Genomic DNA, 22,039 nt, shown 5'->3' on the forward strand with positions numbered 1-22,039 from the left:
GCTGGAGTGGTTAAAAGCACACTGACTCTGGACTGTGGAGCAGTGGAAATGCGTTCTGTGGAGTGACCAATCACATGCTATTCTGTTCCGACATGACTGTGTTCCAATGCACAAAGCAGGGACCTTAAAGACATGGTTTAAGTCTCGGTTGGCCTTCTCCAAACTGTTCTCCAAGCCCTGAATTACAGCCCCATACCATTACCTCTCCTCCACCAAACTTCACAGTTGAAACAATGCAGTCAAGCAGTTAAGGCATCCTCCAAACCTAGACTCACCCATCTGACCTCCAAACAGAGAAGCGTGATTGGTCATTCCACAGAACACATTTCCACTGCTCCACATTCCAGTGTTGGCATCTGTGAAGCTCCTGCTGTTGTTTTCAGTGCTTACATTAATGCCAGTGGAAGTTCAGAACCCTTCAGCTAGTGTGTTGGTGACTTCTACACAGTCGTCGACCCCGGTTGATTTTACGTGGTCTTCAGCTTGTGACGGAGTTGCTGTTGTTCTATAAACTCTTCCACTTTCTAATAAAATCACTTACAGTTGAATGTGGAATATCCAACAGGGATGAAATTTCACCAACCATCTTATCGCAAAGCTGGCATCCATCACAGTACCACGGTTGAAGTCACTGATATCTCAGAACGACCCATTTAGGATCACAGATGTTTGAAACTGCATAGTTAAGTGATGATTTGAAACACCTGAATTCAACAATCAACAGGTGTGGCTGAATACTTTTGTCCATATAGTGTCTGTTAAATTCAGTTGCCTACAGCATTTATCTCTATTCAAGAATGCATCAATGATTTTCTAAATGATGAATAATGAGTTGCACTTGCACATTTGACTTACTGTAGTGTTTTCATTTGTATTTATGTTTTCTACTCTACAGTATGCTTTAATACTGCATTTCCTGTCTTGTCTATTTACGTATTTCTTCTTTTAATTTATTGCTTTAAATCTTAAATAAGAACAGAGTATTGTCTTGTCTGTGTCTTTCTTTGGTGCAGATTTAGATGCTGCTCTATTTGTCAGAGACAGTGTTGATTGAGTGCTGGCTGGCTAACAGTTCACATATTTCCATCATTCATTAGCACTGGAACTTTAATAATGATAGAGCAATAAATGAAACATGATATTAGAACAGTTTATCAAGTATGAAATTGAGTATATTACTTTAAATCAAATTATGCCTCTCCTGCACCTCTTGACCCTTTAGGCCACATTCCTGGCATACAGACTGCTGGTCATGAGGAGCAACACATGTAGGCTAAATATCGAGTTACCCCCTCAGAGGCTCACTGTTTGTGAGGAATGGCAGACAGAGATAATCATTTAATCATTTCATTCCTACTTTAACCCATCACCAGTCATGGTAAAACAGCTTAGTTTCACGTGACAAGAAACTAAATAAGACTCAGTCTCCCACATCATTTAGCACAGAAAAAGGCTTTCACCCCTTCCTTATTTACTATTTCTTGCATTTTTGTTACTATTAAATATTTCAGCTCATCAAACAAATTTCAACATTAGACAAAGATAACCAGAGTAAGTAATAAAGTCTGTTTTTTAAAGATTTTTTTTTAAGAAAAAATGTAGCCAGCTGTTACATCAAGTAAAAAAAAAAAACAACCTTTACACTGAGTGGTGTGATGCAAATTATGACTAATTTAAGTTTTTACATTCATTCGGCTCAATGGGGCATTTAGTTGAATTTTAATGTGCTTCATAAATAGTTTCCATGTTTACTCAAATTTATCAGAGGAGTCACTCAATGTGTATTTTATTTTTACAAGCTTGAGGTGCTGTATCAACTCCCTCATCCAATGCAAGGACTTTCAGTTGAGGAGGCTCAGCCTGCATGCTTGTAAAGTTACGAATCTTGTCATCCTGAGATTAGTTCTTGAAAGATTTTTGTTCTTTTCTCTAACTATGCCAAACACAGCAATCACTGGATCAGGGTGGAATACACTTTTGAAAATATCGGAGTGTTTGGAAGATTGAGCTCCATTAAGTGTACAGATGAGGATGATGTCAGAATGAGTGTGCTCAGGAAGCAGATGAGAGCTTGCATTTATCACAAATAGTGACACAATGCAACACCAACGCAACACTTCTCCCTTCCCCACCCACTCTTACCTGTCCCCAACTGAAGGTAAAGGATAATACCTGTTTTAAACTTAACATGTGCTCAGCATTGCTGGACTAAATTCTACATTTAGATTTCCAAGTTCAGCCCCCCTCTCATCATTATCATCATCAAAACGTCTTCATAATGGAAATAAGTCTTACGTCAGATATAGGAAATAAGATTGTCTTGAGTTACTGGTCTTAAACCTGGAGTCTGTACGTCTCCAGGTACAGACTCCAGGTACGTCAGTTAAGTGGCAGTTGATGCCGGTCTGCAGGCTCCCTAGGCTGGCGATGCTGTACTCCCTGGTCAGGAGATATGACTGCCTCAGGTTGCTATGGTCGCTCTTATCATCTAACGGCTGCTGCACGTTCATTTGGAACAGTTTAAAGATTTTTTGATCGGAACTACTTGAAAAGTTAGATAGGTGTCCACTGACAGAGGTTAATGGACACCAATGGAACTTCCAACGCCAATCTGAATTGAATTTTCAGCAAGACCATGGAATATTAAAGATTAAAAGTCAGAGGGCATGTAAACAAACTCCAAGCGTGCTGTATGAAAACAGTGTATAGTGAACTCACCACAAAGGTGTTAGTGCTGGTTTATATATTCACATGCCCTGACCTGAATTCAAAACAGAGATGGAGATGAGAAAAAATGATAGTGATAAAGCGAGTAAATCTATAGAGAAATTATCCATCTTAGCGTGGAGACATTTTTGCTTGGTATTAGTCCTCTGCTGCTTGTGGCAAGTGGAATGTTAATGGCCAGGACGGCAGGATAGTAAATGCATTATTCGACTTTTGTCTCTCGGAGCCTCGCCTTTATTGTGTTGAGGCTCGTAGCTCACTCATCTCCACTGTCACATCAGAGTAAATATACACCAGAGTTCCTCAGAAGTTGAGGGGGAACCTCGCTTTTAGCCGGCCCCACAATCTTATGTTTTTGTGCGTAGTGGTGAAGCCGGACAGTGTTAGGTCCCAGTGAGGTTCCTTTAACCAGCTTTGGTGCTAGCGAGTGGTGAGCACGATCAATGACAACTAGGGAGGAAAAGTTTTCTGAATCTCAGGTATGCACTCCCTCTGGAATGCCGATAAACCGTAGTTTCTTATGCCGACTCCGGCCTTTAAAGTTTTTGCTCTTTGTTGTTTGTTTCCAGTTTGTGAATGTGGTCAAGGCTTCATTGAGGCTGGTCCATGTCAGTTTGTTCAACAGAAACTTTAGCATAATCGTTGCGTAGTTTATTTATCTCCTCTCCCATCATGGCACAGGCCTTGGAAGCTTGTTGTTGTTTCTGAGTGAAGAGCCTTAATTACCTGTCTTGTAAGAATGGCTTCCTGTGAACGATTAAGTTTGTTTTGGAGTTGCTCTAAGGTGAGCTGGTCACCTTTCGCCGTCCTGCTCATTAGCTTAGCCGTCTTCACTCTCAGGATCAACCACATTTTTTGGAAAGCTAAGTTCAGTTCAACTATCCACACCCAGGCCTGATTACTGCCAGATGTGTTGAATTCAGAAATCCCTTAAATGGAACCAAAGTGAAGTAGGTTAAAAGATCTCCAACAGATACCATCTGAAGAAATTCAATAATAGATGAGAAACAAAGTCATTGACATCTATCAGCCTGGGAAGGGTTACAAAGACATTTCTAAGACATTTCTGGTGAGAGCTGTTATCCACAAATGGAGAAAACTGAGAACAGTGGTGAACTTTCCCAGGAGTGGCCGGCCTATCAAAATGACTCAGAGTACATGGATGACTCATCCAGGAAATCCCAAAATAACCCAGAACCACATCCAAAAAACTGCAGGCCTCATTTGATTCAGTTAAGATCAGTGTTCATGACTCAGCCATAAGAAAGAAATTGGGTGAGAAAGGCATCATGGCTGACCAGACAAAAGCTGAACTTCCTGGAAGGTGTGCGTCCAGTTCCATCTGGAGATGAACATCATACCAACAGTCAAATATGCTGGTGGTAGTGTGAGGGTCTGGACCAGGACCTGGACCACTTGCTGTAATTGATGGAACCATGAGTTCTGCTCTCTACAGGGTGACCAACAGTGTTAAAAGTCCCTATCAGCACTAATGGAAGTCCTCCTGTCCAGTTAAAACACTCTGATATACCAAACAAGCAGCTAAATGTCTAAAGTCAACCAGTCAAAGTGAAATGTTTTCACCCAGTGACAGACAGGGACCAGTTGGAGTAATTTACCATCAGCTGAGTCATCAGTCATCTGCTCCACTCGTTTAGCCAGAGCAGCATTTCAGAACAACAGCCAGTCAGACGTTTTATTGAGCTGCTGCTAAACGCTCTGTCCCACTGAGACTGTTTACCAACTCTGTGTTTGCTTGCTGGCTGTCCATAGAAACCAGTGTGAGGGTCACCCTTCAGGGAGGCTGTGGCCTGGCGGGTTATTTTCAGTGTCTGTTACTATCCTATCAAGGGATAACGTTTCATTCACAGTCCACTCTGTGAACACACTACTGGCAAATGTGCTCAGAAGGAGTACATACATGTGCTTTTATGGAAAAGCAACCTGACCACAGATGTCCTTATTCTTCATTGTTCTTTTTATCACTCTGGTCAGTTTTAGCCAAAATTCCATCTCTCACAAGTTATCCACTACAACTATTTAAAGATATGAATTGTGATTTTTAGTGTCCCAAGATTAAAAACTGTTAGTTTAGTGTTATACCCTGAAATCTTAGAAAGAAGAAAGGAACCATACCTACTTGAAGCAGCACCTGTCTGCATCAATGTGCTGAGATTTGGAAAGATGTACATCTCTAAGGCTTCACAGCAGACTTTATGAGGGCAAAAACCAAGCCATGAGGTCAAAGGAACTGCCTGCAGAGCTCAGAGACAGGACTGTTGACAGGCACAGATCTGGGGAAGGCTACAAAAACATTTCTGTTGCACTGAAGGTTCCTAAGAGCCTCCAGAATTCTCTAATAGAAGTTTGGCACAACCAGGACCCTTCCAAAAGCTGGCCAAACTGAACAATTAGGTGAGAAGGCCCTGGTAAGAGAGGAGACCAAGAGGCTGATGATGACTCTAAGATCCTGTGTGGGGATGGGACAAAGTTCCAGAAGGATAACTATCACTGCAGCCCTCCATTGATCTGGGCTTTATGGCAGAGTGGTTGGATGGAAGCCTCTCCTCAGTGCAAAACACATGAAAGCCTGCTTGGAGTTTGCAGATACCTCTATGTCCGGAGGAAAAGGCAGCCCAAGCACTGGCCAATGGATAGTCAGAATTAGGAATGAGAGATGTGGGGACAGACATGTAGGAAGGAAGCCACAGGTACGGGCCCCGCATACGTGGTGCCGGGCCATCTGCATCGCCGAGTCTAGGTTTGGCAGATGCTGGGAGAACGTTACCTGTCCGACTGAACTGTGCCAACAGTCAAGTTTGGTGGAGGAGGGATTATGTTATGGGGCTGTTTTTCAGAGGGTTTGGGCTAGACCCTCTTTTCTCCAGTGAAGGAGATGAGTTCAGTGTTGAAGAACTTGACTGGCCTACACAGAGCCCTGACCTCAACCCCATCCAGCACCTTTGGGATGAAGTGGAATGGAGATTGTGAGCCAGGCCTTCTGGTCCAACATCAGTGCCTGACTTCAAAAACTCTGCAGATTTAAGGGCACAAATTCCCAAAGAAGAAACACTCAAAATCTTATGGAGAGTCTTCCAAGAAGAGTGGAGGCTGTTGTAGCTGGAAAAGGGGGGTGGGGGGGGGGTATCCACATGGATTTGAACATGTCATTATAGTCCCTGTTGGTGTATTCCTGCATATGACAAAGTCGTGAAGGGGGGTAAAAAGTCTGTAATACACACCTTCAACCACCAGATGGCAATAAGGCCACACAGTGGCAGTAACTTGCACAGAAGCACTTCCCTCCATTGTTACTCTAGTGCCCTCTGCTGTTAAAAACAGGATTTCATATCCAGAAAAGAAAAAACTGTTCTCTTGAAAGAATCCTGCTGATTTTATTAGAACATCTTTGATAAAAACAGACCACAGTACAGCATGCATACATTCCATACAGAGGTCTTAAATAAAACGACTCACATGGAGGTTTAATCAGGAGCATGGCATCGTTTTACCTTATTTAACTTTTTCATTTACTTACAACTGTCCTAAAAACACACTGTATGAACGTGTCTAAGATCTTTTATAACACAAGAGTTCATAAAGCATATTCAATGACAGTTATACACTTCAAATGCCTACATTCAATTACATGGAGTGTTTCAACCATTATTTCTTTCTTACATACAACCACACACACAACTTTCATTCACAAGGAACCCTGGGAAATGGCACAATGGACCCCCAAGAGGTGAAAAAAAGATCTGAATAATAATTATTATTAATTAAGACGATAAACCCAACATAAACAATAACTTGGTCAAATAAAAGTGCGATTTTAGAGGAGTATCTTAACACTGAGGACTTTATAAACTATACAGTAGAAATAAAATCTTCCTTTCATGACACGAACATAATTACACTAATAATGAAGGTTTCAGATAAAGAAACTCCGGAGGCAGAAATCTTACATCGTGGTTAAACCATACTTCTACTTAGTAAAGTTTCGTTTTTATATTAAATTTCGAACAGTTAAGATATACAGCATGTACACACTGGTTACTCCACATTTCTGTGCTTCTACCACCCGGCCTGGAACATGACGGGACAAGAGACCTCGAATTACCGTAAAAATGTCTCCCAATGAGTTTATGACACATATTTACAGCAGGTCTGCAACTACAAAAGGCATTCAAAGAAAGAATTACATTTTGGCACCAGGCACAGAATTTCATTTACATTAAAAGTAAAGACCCATCCACAAAACAACCTCACGCCTTTATGTCACCCCTACAGCATGAGAGAACAGTATGTATGCTTTAAACTGGCTAAAAACAGGAATGATGGGACATTTGGCATAATTGTTGCTGGAAGAAGAAGAGGGGGGAGTGGTATAGATCTACCCCAATGGACCTGACAGCAGGAGCTACAGTGCATCATCTGTCCAAAGACAATGTGTTGTTCATCCTGAGTGCTAGAAGTAAACAGGAACTGAAAAACTGGATTAGGGGTGGGCCTTTGTACTATTTACACGTTAGAACTGCAGCTTTTGGCTTTCTGTATCGCCATATCTCGCTCTTTAGTCAAACATATCTCTTACAGTTCGCTTCAATCACTTAGCAGCCATTTTCCCACAAAACATTTTTATTATAAGAGCCATCTAAACATTGATGTGACTATTTTATCACTACCTTCTTTATTTACAACAATAAGAATCCAAGCCGATAACTGAACAGAAAATTTAGAGGAGAAAGCTAGCGTTGTTACAATTTAAAATCTAAACTTTGATAAGCTGTTTAACTTACTTTAAACAGCCAATGACTGAATTGAAGCAAGCGGTGTTTTTCAAAGTAGTAGTTATTGTGAAGAACCCGATGGAGGTAGCATGTTTATAGTTGATTTAGCTTATCTCTGGCTGGCGGGTTTATGCTGCAGCTACAGTTTACAGCAGCTTCTCTGATCTTGTTTAACTCTACAGCCTGGATCTTTGACTCACCATGGACTCACAACAAGACAGCCATGTGTTAAAACACCTTTAAACTGCTTTCTAAGCTATTATAAGATGAATCGCTGCAGCGCTGGGCTCAAGACAAACCTGCACCACAGCCTGCATTAAAGCCCCAGATGGGCAAACAGAGATGCTGAAAAGTGAACAAACATGTTGTATGTTGCTGTTATTACAGCCACTAAACTTGGAGAGGAATGAACACAAGTTTTACTGTAACTGTGCTTAACTACAACAGCATGAGTGGGTGAGGTTCAGTTACTTTACCCACCTGCTAATGCTAGAGCAAAACATGCTAATGACTGGACTCTGACTGAGCGGCTGTTTGTCTTGGCTACGCCATCGGTGGCAGCACTTTTACCTCGTGTGCACACAGCACAGCAGGCATTTAAACCAGTGATGATGGTGTTGCAAAAATCAGTTCTTTAGCAGAAATTTCACCTGTGACTGTGTTGATACCAGTTTATGGATTTGTGTTTGGATACATTTTTACTTTTTAGTCTTACTTTTTGCAACATTTCAATCCACTTCTTACATTAAAATCAGAAATCTGAATTTAATTGAGACCTGTTTCTTTTAATTTTCCTTAAATAAGCATCTCTACATGCATAGAAGTCATTCTATTCCAGTGCTTTTTCAATTTCTCGCAAGTTTACTTTGTTCTACTTAATCACAGACAAACTCTGCGCCTTGATAGCTTAAACACTTATGAAAATTTTTCATGTTTGAAGTTTTGCACCAGAAGCGGCACATTGTCGCCAAAAATGATTAACATATTGAAGAACAAACCTATAAGAAGCAGAACAACACTTTGCAGCAGTGTCTTCACTTTCTCCAGAGCTGTAGTTGTTTGTTTCAAGCTGAAATATTTGCTCTGATTGTTAACCTTTAACAAACCTTCAATAAAATGAATTTCAGCAGAGACTTCCTGACAGCTGACAGTCTACACTGCAGCTAATGTTAGCTGTTGTCTGGCTAACTGGCTTCTGGCTGTTTCCCTCCTAATTTTCACCGTTTACTGCCTTAACAGTTTCTGATCAGTAGAAATAAGAACAGAATGACAATGTTCAGAGGAAAATGGCCGCCTTGTGAATAAGCACCATCATTTAACCCTGCATGTGCTGAATTTTCAGACTCAGACAAACATGGCTCTCCTTTGTTATCTGGCAGCTGACCAGTCATGACCAATCAGAGCATGCCAACTTCCTGAGAGGGTAAGGTACGAGAACCTTTACTAACTTTGGAGTGGGGCAGACTGGCTGAACCAGTCCTGGTAAAAACTAGACTAAGAGGGGCTCATTTATTGGACATCTTAGCTCTAGGTGGGAAAACAAAGTGCTCATTTTTACACTTCACTGATGGCGTGCTCGGTTGGCCTGAAGTTTACGGAGCTGGATGACGACATGTAGAAGGATTGGGTTTTTCGATTCCGATTGAGACGGGCACGCTTGGTGGCGACGCAGAGGCTGCGCTTGCTGGATGAGATGATTTCTGTGATGAACTTTTTGCAGTCTACACAGATCTCCATGGTGACCCAGTCCTCGGTCAGCTCCTTGGGTAGCTCAGGCTCGTCCTGGGAGCGGCCATCTTTGCTGCTGTGCTTAGAAAACCTGAGGACACAGAGGAACGTTTAGAGACGTTATCTAATAAACAAAAATATTTAACATATCAAGTTTAACGTACTTGTAGACACTTCTGCGTAGGCTGTGTCGGCTGTGTCCAGATCCAAACGGGTTCTTCTCTGGATCAGCTGAGGCAGACGCTCCACCCTCTTCTTTAGGCACAGCACTTGGACCCAAAGAGTAGATGGGCAAGGTGGAGTAGGGCTTTGACGGCAGCCTCATCTGAGGTTATAAGATAAAGAAAACAGAGATGAAAACACTCCTTCTGTCCTAAACATGCTGTTCACAGAGGGTATCTCTCAGTCAGACAACATGTCAGTGAGATTATATAGAGCTCAGAATGTGAGTGAACATTCTCTCACCTTTTTAGAGCACTGGGAACAAACAGGCCTGGAGAAGAGGAAAAAACTCAACTGTTAATTCATAAACCTGTTAAATATGCTGAAATAAAAGAAGCATGACATCTACTCTGGAAAATATTACATCTTTAAAACAGAAAGGACAAAAATAAGGATAAGTTAGCATTTCAAACAAATCAAAGCAGCAGAAAAAGGATGTCATTTTTACAGCTGGCTTTTCCCTTTCCTGATAAAACCTTATGACTACATTCAGGGCTTGACATTAACTTTTATGCTCACCATCCATGGTGGCAAGTAGTTTTGCAAATATACTAGCCACCCTTCATTTCCACTAGCCAATTTTGTTGTCAGGAAACGAAGCGTTATATGCCAAATTGGGTACGTCTGGTATGAGATGAAACACATGCTCCATTTTCATGAAAGCCAGTGCAGCTGCACAAAAACACTTGACAGAGAAACATATGAGCTACTTTGCTGTTATTTTGGGGGGAATTTGACCCTTGTATGTTCAGATCTTCCTCACTGCAACAGGCATCTAAATCATGAACACTGAAGCTGAGAGACAAGCACAGTTAAAGTGAAACAGAGGTTGTAATGCTGTAAAAACTCCACTGGCCAAAATGGCTAGTTGAGGTCACTCTATTACACACCGTATCAGGCTGAAAGCCACCGTATCAGGCTAGCTGGTGGGTGTAAATGCCTACATTACCCACAATGCATTAAGACCACAAACTGCTGATATCTGTAATATGCTGCTAGTCCCAAGCACAAAATTCTAGCTAGCTCACTACTTTCTGACCCATAGATTATTTGTTGTCCAAAGTTTACCTTTTGCAGAACTGGCAGGTGTAAGACCAGGTGAAGAGAGAAAACTTCTTGGTCCGACATGAAAAGCAAAGCTAGAGAGGAGAGAATAAGGTAAGGTGAAGAATCTGTTTACATTGAATCAAAGAAGTGACTGCTCTGATGTCTCAAGCTGCACAGCTGCTGTGTACCTTTCCTTTCTTCAGGGCTGTGTAGACGTCTTTGTACTGCTGAAACTTCTCCAGCTCCGCCTTGACCAGAACCTGTCGGATGTGCATCACCTCCTCCACCGTCAGAGCCAGACACTCCACGGGGTAACAGAACTCCTCCTGGAGGAGAAACAGAGAACACATGAAGACATGAGAAAAAAGCAAGCCTTACATGTGAAGTTTCAGGACATGGACAACCAATAAAGAGTAACAGCATGAGATGATGCTGTGGGTGCTGATGAGACCAACACCATGTGAAACAGTGTCATCCAGTTCAAATTAAAAACACAGACAGCACACCACTTTACCAAAAGACCAGGCATGCAATGAGCTGATGAGAATGAAAACAACAGATCTGTATGATACTTCCACTGTATGAAAATGATCTGGAGAACAGAGCATGCTTGTGATGTAACACAGCCTTCAGTCTGAAGCACTGGGCTTGATTTCATTAAACCATTAAGTTTATTCCTGACCACAGGTCCATATTACAGACTAACAGCTTCAGCAGATCACTGATATCCTACGTTTGGAAGGCAGCCTGCACTAACACAGAGGACTTTTGGGACTGTTAAACCAACATCAAGTGATGGTCCTGTACAGGGATCTGACAATGCAATTAAAAACAGCTTGAACAGTTTATATCTACAAAAAACTGCAGAGCTCTTTTTATAGCCAGTGGAGGATGCATCTGCTTTTGGCTTCTTTTGATCGCCAAAGAAAGAAAGAATTCAAGAAACTAAAGATGTTTGAGGTGTGGAAATTTACTTGAACCAAATGTTTAAAAAATTTCTTAAAGAATAAATAAATCATGATAAACTGTATTGTGGGCTAAAGTTGGCCAGTGCAGCAACAATCCTTTATCCCTGAATATTTAAAAAGAGTTGGATTTTAGTAGAAAGTGAAATAAACATTTCAGTTCCAAAAAATAAGAATTTTCTGGCTATAATTTATGTATTAGGGTAGGCTTTACTGTTATGAAAAAAATCTGTTATGTGACATGTGCATATATATAATATCGTAATAGTGTGTGCCTGTGTTTGAAGATGCTAATAAATTGACAAAGCAACTCCAGTGAGCAATGGAGGACTTATTTAATAAAACATCTGTCACAAAAGGACTCACTATCTCACTATTCAGACTTGCTCACACTCACAGGTGTTCCCTAGGTATTCCTTAAAGTCAAACTGTAAAACATGCACTGATGGTTGTAATATGATCCATGACAATGGGATCTTAAAACACTTTAATTCCTCTGGGTGAATCAGTAAGGAAAAAAAATCTGAAGTTTACTGGTGATGACCTAAAGAGTTGGGTGCTGCAGCAGTAACATCAGACTGCATCAGTTAAACACATTTTAACTTGTGTTAACCCTTTTTATAGGATATATAGGTAAACTAAATCAGTTAGTGTTGGTTAATTTGGGTCTTTATGTAGTCTGCAACTTTTTATAAGCTTCCTGCAGAGCGACCTCATAGATAGACGGAGCTCATCATTGTAGAACAATGCAAAAAATATATATTTACAGCCGATCTTTATTTGTTTAAAAGTTCATGAAACATTACTTCATAGTCACCGATCCTGTCTGATGATTCTGTTTGATTATTATTTCTCAAATCACCTCTGAACAACTGAGGAAAAGAGAAACAGAGGGAGATAATCTAGTACTTCAGACAGACTGTTCCCTTCATAGCTCCATGTCATCGATATATTTCACAGTCATCTGGGAAACCTCCCATATAAAGTGTTGAGGAGGGGCAGGTGTTCTTAGAACCTTCTCTGAGGGTGATTGGACAGACATTCTGTCTGTCCCATTTTTGACAAGCCAATCAAAGCCACAAGACAAAATAAAGTAGGAGACGTGTGCAGCTCCAGAACTAACCTGAGCTCTTCAGGCTAATGCTACTGTAGAGTTGTAACGTCTAAAATTCCTGCCAAAGCAGGTCATAAGGCGTGCATAAACATCTTCTCTGCTAAGGGAAGCTTTCAGTGTGGCTATTTGCTCTTGCTTTGACAAAGAAATGTGGTTGAGGTCTGATTAAAATGCAGCTACACTAAAGCTACATCCAAGCTATTTGCTACTTTGGCATAAGCAATTGTTTCAACTGGGGGTCCACCCGCAAAAGTCCCGAGTCTCCCCTAAGTCCTTTCCTTTCCACTTTTCCCTAACCCCGATGAAAAACATTGCAGGGTCAAGGAGGATAATATAGGATAACATTTTGGAGAGGTTTAAAGATGTTAAAACCTGGATATCACCCAGTCCTATTGTGAACTCAATATCATGAAGCACATGCTATCATGGGTTAAGTGTTATGTCCCTAGCCCTGAGACTTTACCAGAGTGTTCAAATTCTACATTTCATAGCCTTATTTCCACACTATCAATCTGTGAGTTATTAGCTTTCAAGATCTATTTGTTTTTTATCTATCATTCACATATTACTCATTTAAAGCTGGGAGCAGATGCTACAGGTTTAATTACATTTCTATTAATATTTACCTATATTTAAATAGCATAATGCACCTCTGCATGTATTAAAATGTCACAGGTTCCAATTATTTAATGTCAGTCAGTTTTGTAAAATAGAAAAAAAAAAGTGATAATCTGGTGTTATTTTTCACGTTTACTCCTCCCCACCTTTTTCCTTTTGTTGGAGTTACTTTCAGCATGTCACTCTAGATTTTATAAGGTCGTGTTCATCCACCACAAGTCTTTTGAATTAAAAGTCACTCTGGAATTTTCCCAATACAGAACTTAGAGGTAAAGATGGTTGGATTTGATGACATGCAGTGACAGCGACATACCGGACCCTGAGCACCACCGGCTGCTTCCACCTGACCAGCAGACAGAGGGGACACGACATTTTAGACTGAAGCAGGCCCTTTTATCATATTCATGTTGATTTTAATCAGTATATAAAATCCAAACCTGAAATCTTAAACTGCTTTGGAGAACTCAACAACAGTCTCTAAAGCTGTAAACGAGCACCCAGACAGCTAAGTTGTTCAAAGAAATACTTAATTTTCTAAGAAATTCCTTCATACAGTGGGTCGTTTCATCTCACATGTGAAATGAACTTTAATTTCATAAGAGCCAGACTTCATAACAGGAAATCCCATGACAGAAAAACCATCTGACAGCCTTCTCTGAGTTCACAGGAGGAGGAGAGACGGCGGCAGTCTTTATCTCATGATTTAATTCTTTATGCTCCATTACAGACACAAAGCATCAAAGCTGAAGCCCACCATGGATTTTACACATCCATGCAGAAATCCTCTCTCCTGTGTCTCTGATAACCTGAGCCCACAGTTTCTCTCATTAAAAAGAACAGGTTATTTAGTATGAAAGCAAGTTTTAAAATGGGATTATAGTAATTCAAGGTTACCTCAGCTTTAGGATCCTTCTTCAGCTGCAGCATTACATGAAGTAGGAAATAACATAATTAAGTCTTTGGCATGAAACAGCTGACCAGAGTAAACATTTTAATGAGATATAATCTGAGTGTAAGAAAGGGAGGGCAACTCAAACAAAGATCTTTCTGTTTTATGTCTACTAGAGAAGCTCAACTCTGAATATCTTTATAATCTCAACGCATGTTTGAACATGTGCATGCATAAAAAAATTAATGGAGCATTCTGACAACACTGCGGCAGTATCACGTCTAGAAGCCACGTTTCTGTTCCTGTTATTAAACCCTTTCCCTCTAAATACTCTTCACACAGCTGCCTGTCCTGTGGTTCCAATTACTCGTATCAACATCACTGGAATCATACGACCGGCACGGAGTCATTCATCGAACCGATGATCTCATGGAAAACAAATGTCCAGTCACAGGACTCAAGTCAATTAAACAGATAAATTATTGTTTTCCACAGTTGTCTGCTCATTCAGGGTTCATTTAAATGTGGATCTTCACATGTTTGATGTTTTTGTCTAAGAAACTCTACAACTCACATGTTTGCTTGATAAATTTCCCCCTCTGCAGACAGATCTAGATGGAGCTAGTGTTAACAAGATTACAAAGAGCCATCTTTAGAAAGGCATTCATGTAACTTCATTAAGTGTTTTGTTTCCTAACAAGCGCAAAATAATCTAGTAGAACTATAACCCAAGAAAAGGGTGGATGATAATCTAATCAAAATATCCTTGATAGTTTTCCTACCAGAGACTTGGAGCTCTGTCTTGTAGGAGTCACAAAAGGCCGGACACTGGTGGGGGTCTCCTTCTCGATGGAGTGCCGCCTCTGAGGAGACTGACGCTTGTCTGGCTGCGGGGTGGCAGAGATGGGCAGGAACTTTGGAGGAGCTGGAGACACATGAAAACAAAATATCACATGGGTGCTGGCTGACCTGGCAGTTAATCCATACCTAAAGGTGAGTCCACTCCTACGTTTCTCACCCACACTATTGCCCTCCCCTTCTCCCTGATTTTCTACTCCTTCTGCTGTCCTAAAAATAAATTTTTAACACATCTTTCCCAAAAAGCCTAGTTTTATTTTGGATGATAACATTATTTTAGTTTACACACAGAAATAAAATTATTTGACAAAAACCAAAAACTAACAGGGTCTAAATGATGATCCCCTTTAGAACTGACCTTTTTTTCATGCTCAAAGCTTGTAAAATCAAGTCAAACTGAGGGCTATCTTCACATTTACACACAGTCTAAAAACTTCAGTAAGGATTTGAGCTGTCACTGGAAAAAGCATCATAGCAAAAAACAAGAAAACAAGAAATCAGTTCCGACTCGAGTCCAGAACAAGCCTGGCAGAGGTAGGAAGAGAAAGATTTCAAAGACTCTGGAAAGAAAACTAGTGAGAGATGTGTCTGAAGACCCCAGAACAACTGCCTAGACTCTGGTGAAAGACTTAGCCAACTCAGGAACTGTAGTTTCAAAGAAGAGCATCACTAGAGCCCTGCACAGGAATGGACCAAAAAAAGTCCACTTCTACAGAAGAGACACCTTCAAGCCAGACTGAAGTCTGCTAAGGACAACCTGGAGAAAGATTCTGATACTAGAAGCATGTCCTTTGGTCAGATGAGACCAAACTAGAGCTATTTTGACATAGAGACATTGGTGATAAGAAGGAGGGAAGAGGTGTATAACCCAAATAACACCATCCCCTGGAACTGGGAATCTGGTAAAGGTGGAAGGAACCATGAAGAAAGAAAGATATGTGAAGATTTAGAGAGAAAATCTTAAGCAGTCAGCAGCTGAACTGGGTCTGGATCATCTTTTTGTCTTAAACTCAACAACGACCCCAAACATCCATGGCTCCTGGTGAAGAGCTACCTCCAGAAGCCCAAGTGAACCTTAATGAATGGCCTGACCAATCACCTGACTTGTAACCCATTGAAAATCTTTGGGGTAAACCAAGGTCAATGCCAGAAGAGCTTGGAAACTTGAGAGACTGGCCAAAGAAGAATGGGCTGGGATTCCTCAGGAGACGTGTCTGAGACTTGTTGAAAACTAAAACAAACAACTGCAGGCTGTTATCAAGCAAAAGGGAGACACAACTGATTATTAGCATCAGGGGATCATCATTTAGACCCTAGTAGGTTTAGTTTTTTGTCAAATAATTTTGTTTCCGTGTGCAAAGTAAAATGATGTTAGTATCTAAAATAAACAAGGAAGTTTGGAAAAGCTATGTTAAAAGTTCCTTGCCCTGTTTAACAATGCGTGGGAAATACTTGAAAAAAATGAAATTTCATAGGGAAGCTAATAGTTTCATCCTCATCTGCATGTTGGAAGTATTTGTTTCACTTCAGTTCTTACCCTTCTTTCCTACGACAGAGTCAGGTGACGTGTCATCCAGCAGAGACGTGGACATGCTAGAGCTGCTCCGTGTGGGTTCATCCTGTCAAACAAACACAATGAGTCACATAAAGGCGATGGCTTTACATCATCTACAAAATATCACAGCAGCTCTTTTAGAAAACCCTGTTCATCTAGGCAGCAGTAATTCAAATGTAAGGAGAGCTATGTTTATATTTAACATGGCCTACATTTATTAAAATCTTATTGGAAGTAACACAACCATATAAATCATTTGCAGTTTGACCTTCTACTTTACTGCAGAACCGATCATCAAGTTTGTTCAAGCTAATAAATTAGAATTTGATGACTGTGTTGACATCTTACATCAGATTCAGAGCTGTCCAGCTCGGCCAGTGTGGGCGCTCTGAGCAGCCTCTTCCTCTGACTCAACGGCTGTACTCCGCCTTGGTTCGGTCCCGTGGTGCCGCTAGCCAAAGACTGGGTGCTTACGGCCAACTTCCTGGGTGCATCAGGAGTGTCTGTGGGTGAGTGGATATTGGTTACACACAGTAAATGATTAGAAGTGAGAGTATAAATTCCTATGAGCTGTCTGCATATCTGTCTTAACAGCTGGCCATCGTGTCTCCGGTGTAAACTATGGGTGTCTCTGTATTGTTACAGTATGATACTAAGAGTCTGATTACACATGGTGATTATGATAGTCCTTAAACATAAACTTATATAACAGATCTTCTCCTCTTGAATGTGTTCTGTTACAATAACAACAAAGGCTGGCGTAACATCCATGCGATATCGCTCTTTGAGAGCGTTACCTGGACTGCGGAACAAGTCCTGAGGAGTGCTGATGCTTTTCCCTGCACCTGTGAAGGATTTAAAGGAATAAAACCTTCAGAAGAGCCATACAAACTTAAAGATTTCCATCCCTAACACCACAGTGGGACCACAGGGAGGGGGTATGAGAGCGACAAACATCCGTCTGAGCAGGTGTGAGCTGTGAGGATGCTGTGCAGAAAGTGGGATAAGTTTGCACAAAGCACAAAGTGAGAGGGAAGTGAAGGGATGGACAATGAGTGCAGCCACAGTGCAAAAGGTTAGTTCCGTACATCCGTCTGGATTATCATGGTCGTCCTGCGAAAACGTAGCACCGTATTCAGCCTGACATCTGCCGTTCAGATCTCTCCTAGGTAGGACTGCTGACAAAAGTGTTATGTAACTTTCCATATTCCACAGTGAGAGCGGATTAGGGTGACAAGCGGGGTCGACTGGCTGCAGGGGCAGAGTGCTGACTGGTAATCTCACCCCACTGGCTCTGACTCAATGGCTTTCCCTCACCACCCAGACAACAGATTGTCTCTTTGAGTGGTTATAGTATCTAGTGCATATTGCATCATTCATAAATATAAGGATCCTTCTATGAAGATTTTAAACTACAACCCAGTATGAAGTCAATAAACACCCTCTGAGCCGAGGATGCACTGCACTGACCCATCTTTCCTCAGCTACATGTGTAAAGAACAGTGACAGAATTGTGTCATACACACTTGTACAACACAAGTATGAAATAAAACACGGTGTGTTTGTTTGTGTTAACCCTAAAATAGCTTGGAATGAAACACAAGGTACAACAAAAGGAACACAAAAGGTGACGTGCAACTTTACCTGATGAGTCGAAACTGAAAGACATGCTAAGAGGTCGCATGACTGACAGAATCACCCATGTTTGAGGGGAAAAAGAAAACAGAAATGGAAGAGGAAAAAAGAAATCCAGAAGAGTTTGAGTGAATTATAAAGTTAACGAATCACCAACTTCATACAAAGTTAAATTCTGAAAATCAATGCTTAGCCAACTTTACATGTGATTTAGTAACAACAGCTCTGAGTTAGCTTCATAAATCACTTCACTAAAGATGTTGTGTAAACTGTACACAAGAATGGTACAGACTGACTAAATATTTGCTGTTTTAATCTGATTATAGTTTCACATGGTTTTAAAACAAATACTGAACATAGCAGCAGCATGCCAGAAGGATTATCTCCCTCCTATGTGTACCATGCTTCATTTAAATACTGCAGAGAACTTTAAAGCTCCTGTGAGAAGTTTTTAACCATTTACGAAACAGACTAATATTAACACTGAAGTCTCTTTATGAACTACAGAAGCAAACATCATCAGAAAAAAGACTGATTTTTAGGAGGAGATTTTAAATCAGAAAACACTGCTTACACATTCAAGTATCCTGACCAGATAGACTTTTTCACAAATCCATTATACGGATATACACTATATGGACAAAAGTATTTGTCCCCAAATTACTGAATTAAGGTGCTCGAATCAGACCTGTTCCCACAGGTGTATAAAATCATCTCCTAGCCATGCAGTCTCAAACGTCTGTGATCCTAAATGGGTCGTTTTGAAGAGCTTAGTGACTTCAAGCGTGGCACTGTGATGGATGCCAGCTTTGCAATAAGATGGTTGGTGAAATGTCATCCATGCTGGATATTCCATAGTCAACTGTAAGTGATATTATTAGAAAGTGGAAGAGTTTAGGAACAACAGCAACTCAGCCACAAAGCATATGACCATGTAAAATTACAGAGTTTAAAAGTTTCCAAAGCTCTGCTGATTCCATAGCTGAATAGTTCTGAGCTTTCACTTGCATTAATGTAAACACTAAAACTGTGCAGTGGGAGCTACATAAATGGGTTTCCATAGCCGAGCAGCTGCATGCAAACCTCAAATCACCAAGTCCAAAGCCAGGCGTCAGATAAAGTGGTGTAGAACACACACACAGGACTGTGAAGCAGTGGAAACATGTTCTGTGGACTGACCAATCAAACTTCTTAATTAGGGGGTCAGATGGGTGAGGGGATGATGTGCTGTGACACTGAAGTTGGGCCAAAATCTGTCTGAATTTGTGTAGTGTGAGCGCGGCCTTTAAATATTCAAGGAAAGATCAGCAAAAAGGGAAAGGTACTACTTTTTTCACTGAAGGTCCCACATTCAACCCTATCCAAAAGTTCCTCACAGGAGCTTTAATACTAAAATCACTGTAGGATAATGCAACCTTATTGCATTGTTTGTTGTAAGATAAACAGATGTTGCACTAAACATCATTCTGCTCAGCTGTATAGTTCTTTAATTGCTCTGTTCTCACATTCTTTTAGGTTATACTTTGTTTGATTTTTATTATTAATCTACTTAAACACTATTTATTTGATGTTTGCATTTTGCACAAAAAACCCAAGAGTTGTCTGCCTAGACCTACTTGATAATAAACCCAAATCAGAGCCTGAAGTCAATAGTAAAGAGAACACTCTAGTGAAGTAAAGTAAACACTACAGAACCAACCATGGGAAAGTAAAAGTGAATACTAGCATATATGAATTAAAAAAAAAGTAAAAGTAAATACCTAAGGCAGCTGCAATGACAGGAATATAAAGTTAGAACCAAAGAACTTTTAGGTCTACTTTTACAAACTATAGTTTTCTTCAGCATGTCTGACAAACATCTGCAGGCTCTCTACTGCGATGTCATCAGTGCTTGTTTAAACACTCTGACACTTCTGATAAAGCGAGCCGATTCAGGGCTGTTAGAGTAATCATGACGGATGTGGTTTAGCATGATTCAGCCATGGTTAATGGTTTTTGTCCTGAGTAGATGGGTTAGACTCATGCGGTCAGATAACAGCCATGCTTTAAATGATTATAAATAAACAGGATTTATTCAGATAAAATAAAGAAGGCTTGGTTTTGAAGTAAAAATTTAGAAGAGGTTTCCGTAAAAGGGAATATTGGTATGTTTATGTGTGCAGCCATCTGCAGCTCACCTAAGCGTGTTCTGCGGATCATGTCCGGCGAGACAGGCCGGAGCTTCCTCTCAGCTTTGATGTCCTCCAGGAGGCGCTCGTGGAGGCTCGGGGGGCGTGGTGGGTGCGGTTTCAGTTTGCGGGCAGCGACCTAACATGAGAACCACAGAAGTGAACTCAAGAAACCCAAAGTGAGATTTTTCCCATCCTATCTTATCCAGTAAAAGGGCCTGTTTTTATGCATAATGTAATTTCACTGTTCACTGTGGCATTAGTCTTGTTGACAAAGGGAGAAACTGTGACTACACATGTGACTTATTGTTCCCATAATTCACACACCGGTATGTGGAATCTCTAGAGAACGCCATTGTACTTGTATAATAACTACATAGATGGATTATAGATGGTAACTATCACCATTTATTAAACTAAATCCCACTGTTCTGGATCCAAATCAGACCCCTTTACTAAATACTGTTACTGAAGGAGTTATTTTGCTTCCACATCAGTGGTGAGTCTAAAGAACTGAACTGTGCAGTTGTGTGGAAGCATGTTGTGTGATACTCACAGGGTTGAGAGGTGGTCGTGATCTGATGAATTCCAGTATGATCTCATGTGCACTCTTCTTTAACCTCGGTGGGATGTCTCCATTCACCTGGAATCACATTGTGTAATTTAATGTGAATCCTGATTTTATTTAGAAACTTCACAGACAAGATGAAAGTTCATGGAAAGCTTAAATGAAACAATTATATAAAATCAAAGACATATTTTTGTAACCATATAAAAACAGGGGTACACTGTGTCATGGGAATTTGCACAATCATACTTGATTACTACAATAACACAAAACCTATAGCTACTTTTAACGATGCTTTCACAGGTATTTTGATACCATAATATTGTTATAAAACTTGCAATATCACATAATATGAAAAAAATAGACAACTAAAGAGAAAAAGTTGTTTTGCTGCTGTATTTCTGGCCATTTCTAACTTTGCATTAGTTTCAGAAGTACGTATTATAAATATTTTGGTGGATATATGAGAAATAACAGGAACAAAAAGTTTTGAATTGCAGCAGCAGATTTCTCCAACCCATTTAGACTGAAAGCTGCATAAAAAAAACCCTTTCAAACCTACATATAGTTAAAAACACAACCCCATTAAACCTTAGGTTTTTTTTTTAAACTTCACAGGGTTTCGATGTTTAAAAAAAAACTGAATTTATCAGCCTCAACTGCAGATAGGGAAGTGAAATCAAAATATCTTTAAGCTTGGACCCTTAGTTTTAACTGTTAATAACTGCCTTTGGCCTAAACTTAATACAAATTTTTAAGATCATCAATTAATCAAACAAAAATCATTACCATCCTCCTCATGTCCCTGATCCAGGTTAGCATTCTCTTCATAATCTGGGCTGTTGGAATTGTTGTTTTTGTCTTCTAAAATACTGATCTAGCCATCATCTTTGTTCCTACTCAAGTTCAAAAACCTTGGCCTTCAGCTTTTCTGCATGGGGGCTAAAGAGACCAAGACCAATGTATATTTTCTGCCATCTGCTTTCCAGCATACATTTTAGTGAACTGTGTTGCAGTTCCTCAGTCGCATGTCTTAAAAACAACAAGATCATCCAGAATGCACTGGCATTGCATTGGGTCTTAATGGGTTAATGAGGCTGATACTACTGAATTGTAAGCTGAATAAACATAACTTTAGCATGTATTTGTATA

At 40.4% G+C, this 22,039-nt stretch overlaps 1 protein-coding gene across 6 annotated transcripts in view; it reads right to left on the reverse strand.

Annotated features, from left to right (window-relative positions):
• Window positions 1-6,110: 6,110 nt before the first annotated feature.
• Window positions 6,111-22,039, reverse strand: part of spire1a (spire-type actin nucleation factor 1a) — a 55,802-nt gene continuing 39,873 nt past the window's right edge. Inside the window, exons 7-20 of one of the 6 annotated variants that reach the window (XM_041809299.1) lie at window positions 20,876-20,962; window positions 20,329-20,458; window positions 18,161-18,202; window positions 17,314-17,361; window positions 16,865-17,019; window positions 16,499-16,580; window positions 14,886-15,028; window positions 14,109-14,132; window positions 13,528-13,557; window positions 10,706-10,843; window positions 10,539-10,609; window positions 9,714-9,741; window positions 9,413-9,573; window positions 6,111-9,339 (exon numbers count right to left, since the gene is read on the reverse strand). In XM_041809299.1, coding sequence (XP_041665233.1) covers window positions 9,075-9,339; window positions 9,413-9,573; window positions 9,714-9,741; window positions 10,539-10,609; window positions 10,706-10,843; window positions 13,528-13,557; window positions 14,109-14,132; window positions 14,886-15,028; window positions 16,499-16,580; window positions 16,865-17,019; window positions 17,314-17,361; window positions 18,161-18,202; window positions 20,329-20,458; window positions 20,876-20,962 — 1,404 coding nt within the window. In that variant the 3' untranslated portion in view covers window positions 6,111-9,074. The remainder of the gene's footprint in view (window positions 9,340-9,412; window positions 9,574-9,713; window positions 9,742-10,538; window positions 10,610-10,705; window positions 10,844-13,527; window positions 13,558-14,108; window positions 14,133-14,885; window positions 15,029-16,498; window positions 16,581-16,864; window positions 17,020-17,313; window positions 17,362-18,160; window positions 18,203-20,328; window positions 20,459-20,875; window positions 20,963-22,039) is intronic. The other 5 variants (XM_041809301.1, XM_041809300.1, XM_041809303.1 and 2 more) reach the window with 5 other exon arrangements.

The sequence above is a fragment of the Cheilinus undulatus genome, linkage group 16, assembly GCF_018320785.1.
Source record: "Cheilinus undulatus linkage group 16, ASM1832078v1, whole genome shotgun sequence".
NCBI classification, from domain to species: domain Eukaryota; kingdom Metazoa; phylum Chordata; class Actinopteri; order Labriformes; family Labridae; genus Cheilinus; species Cheilinus undulatus.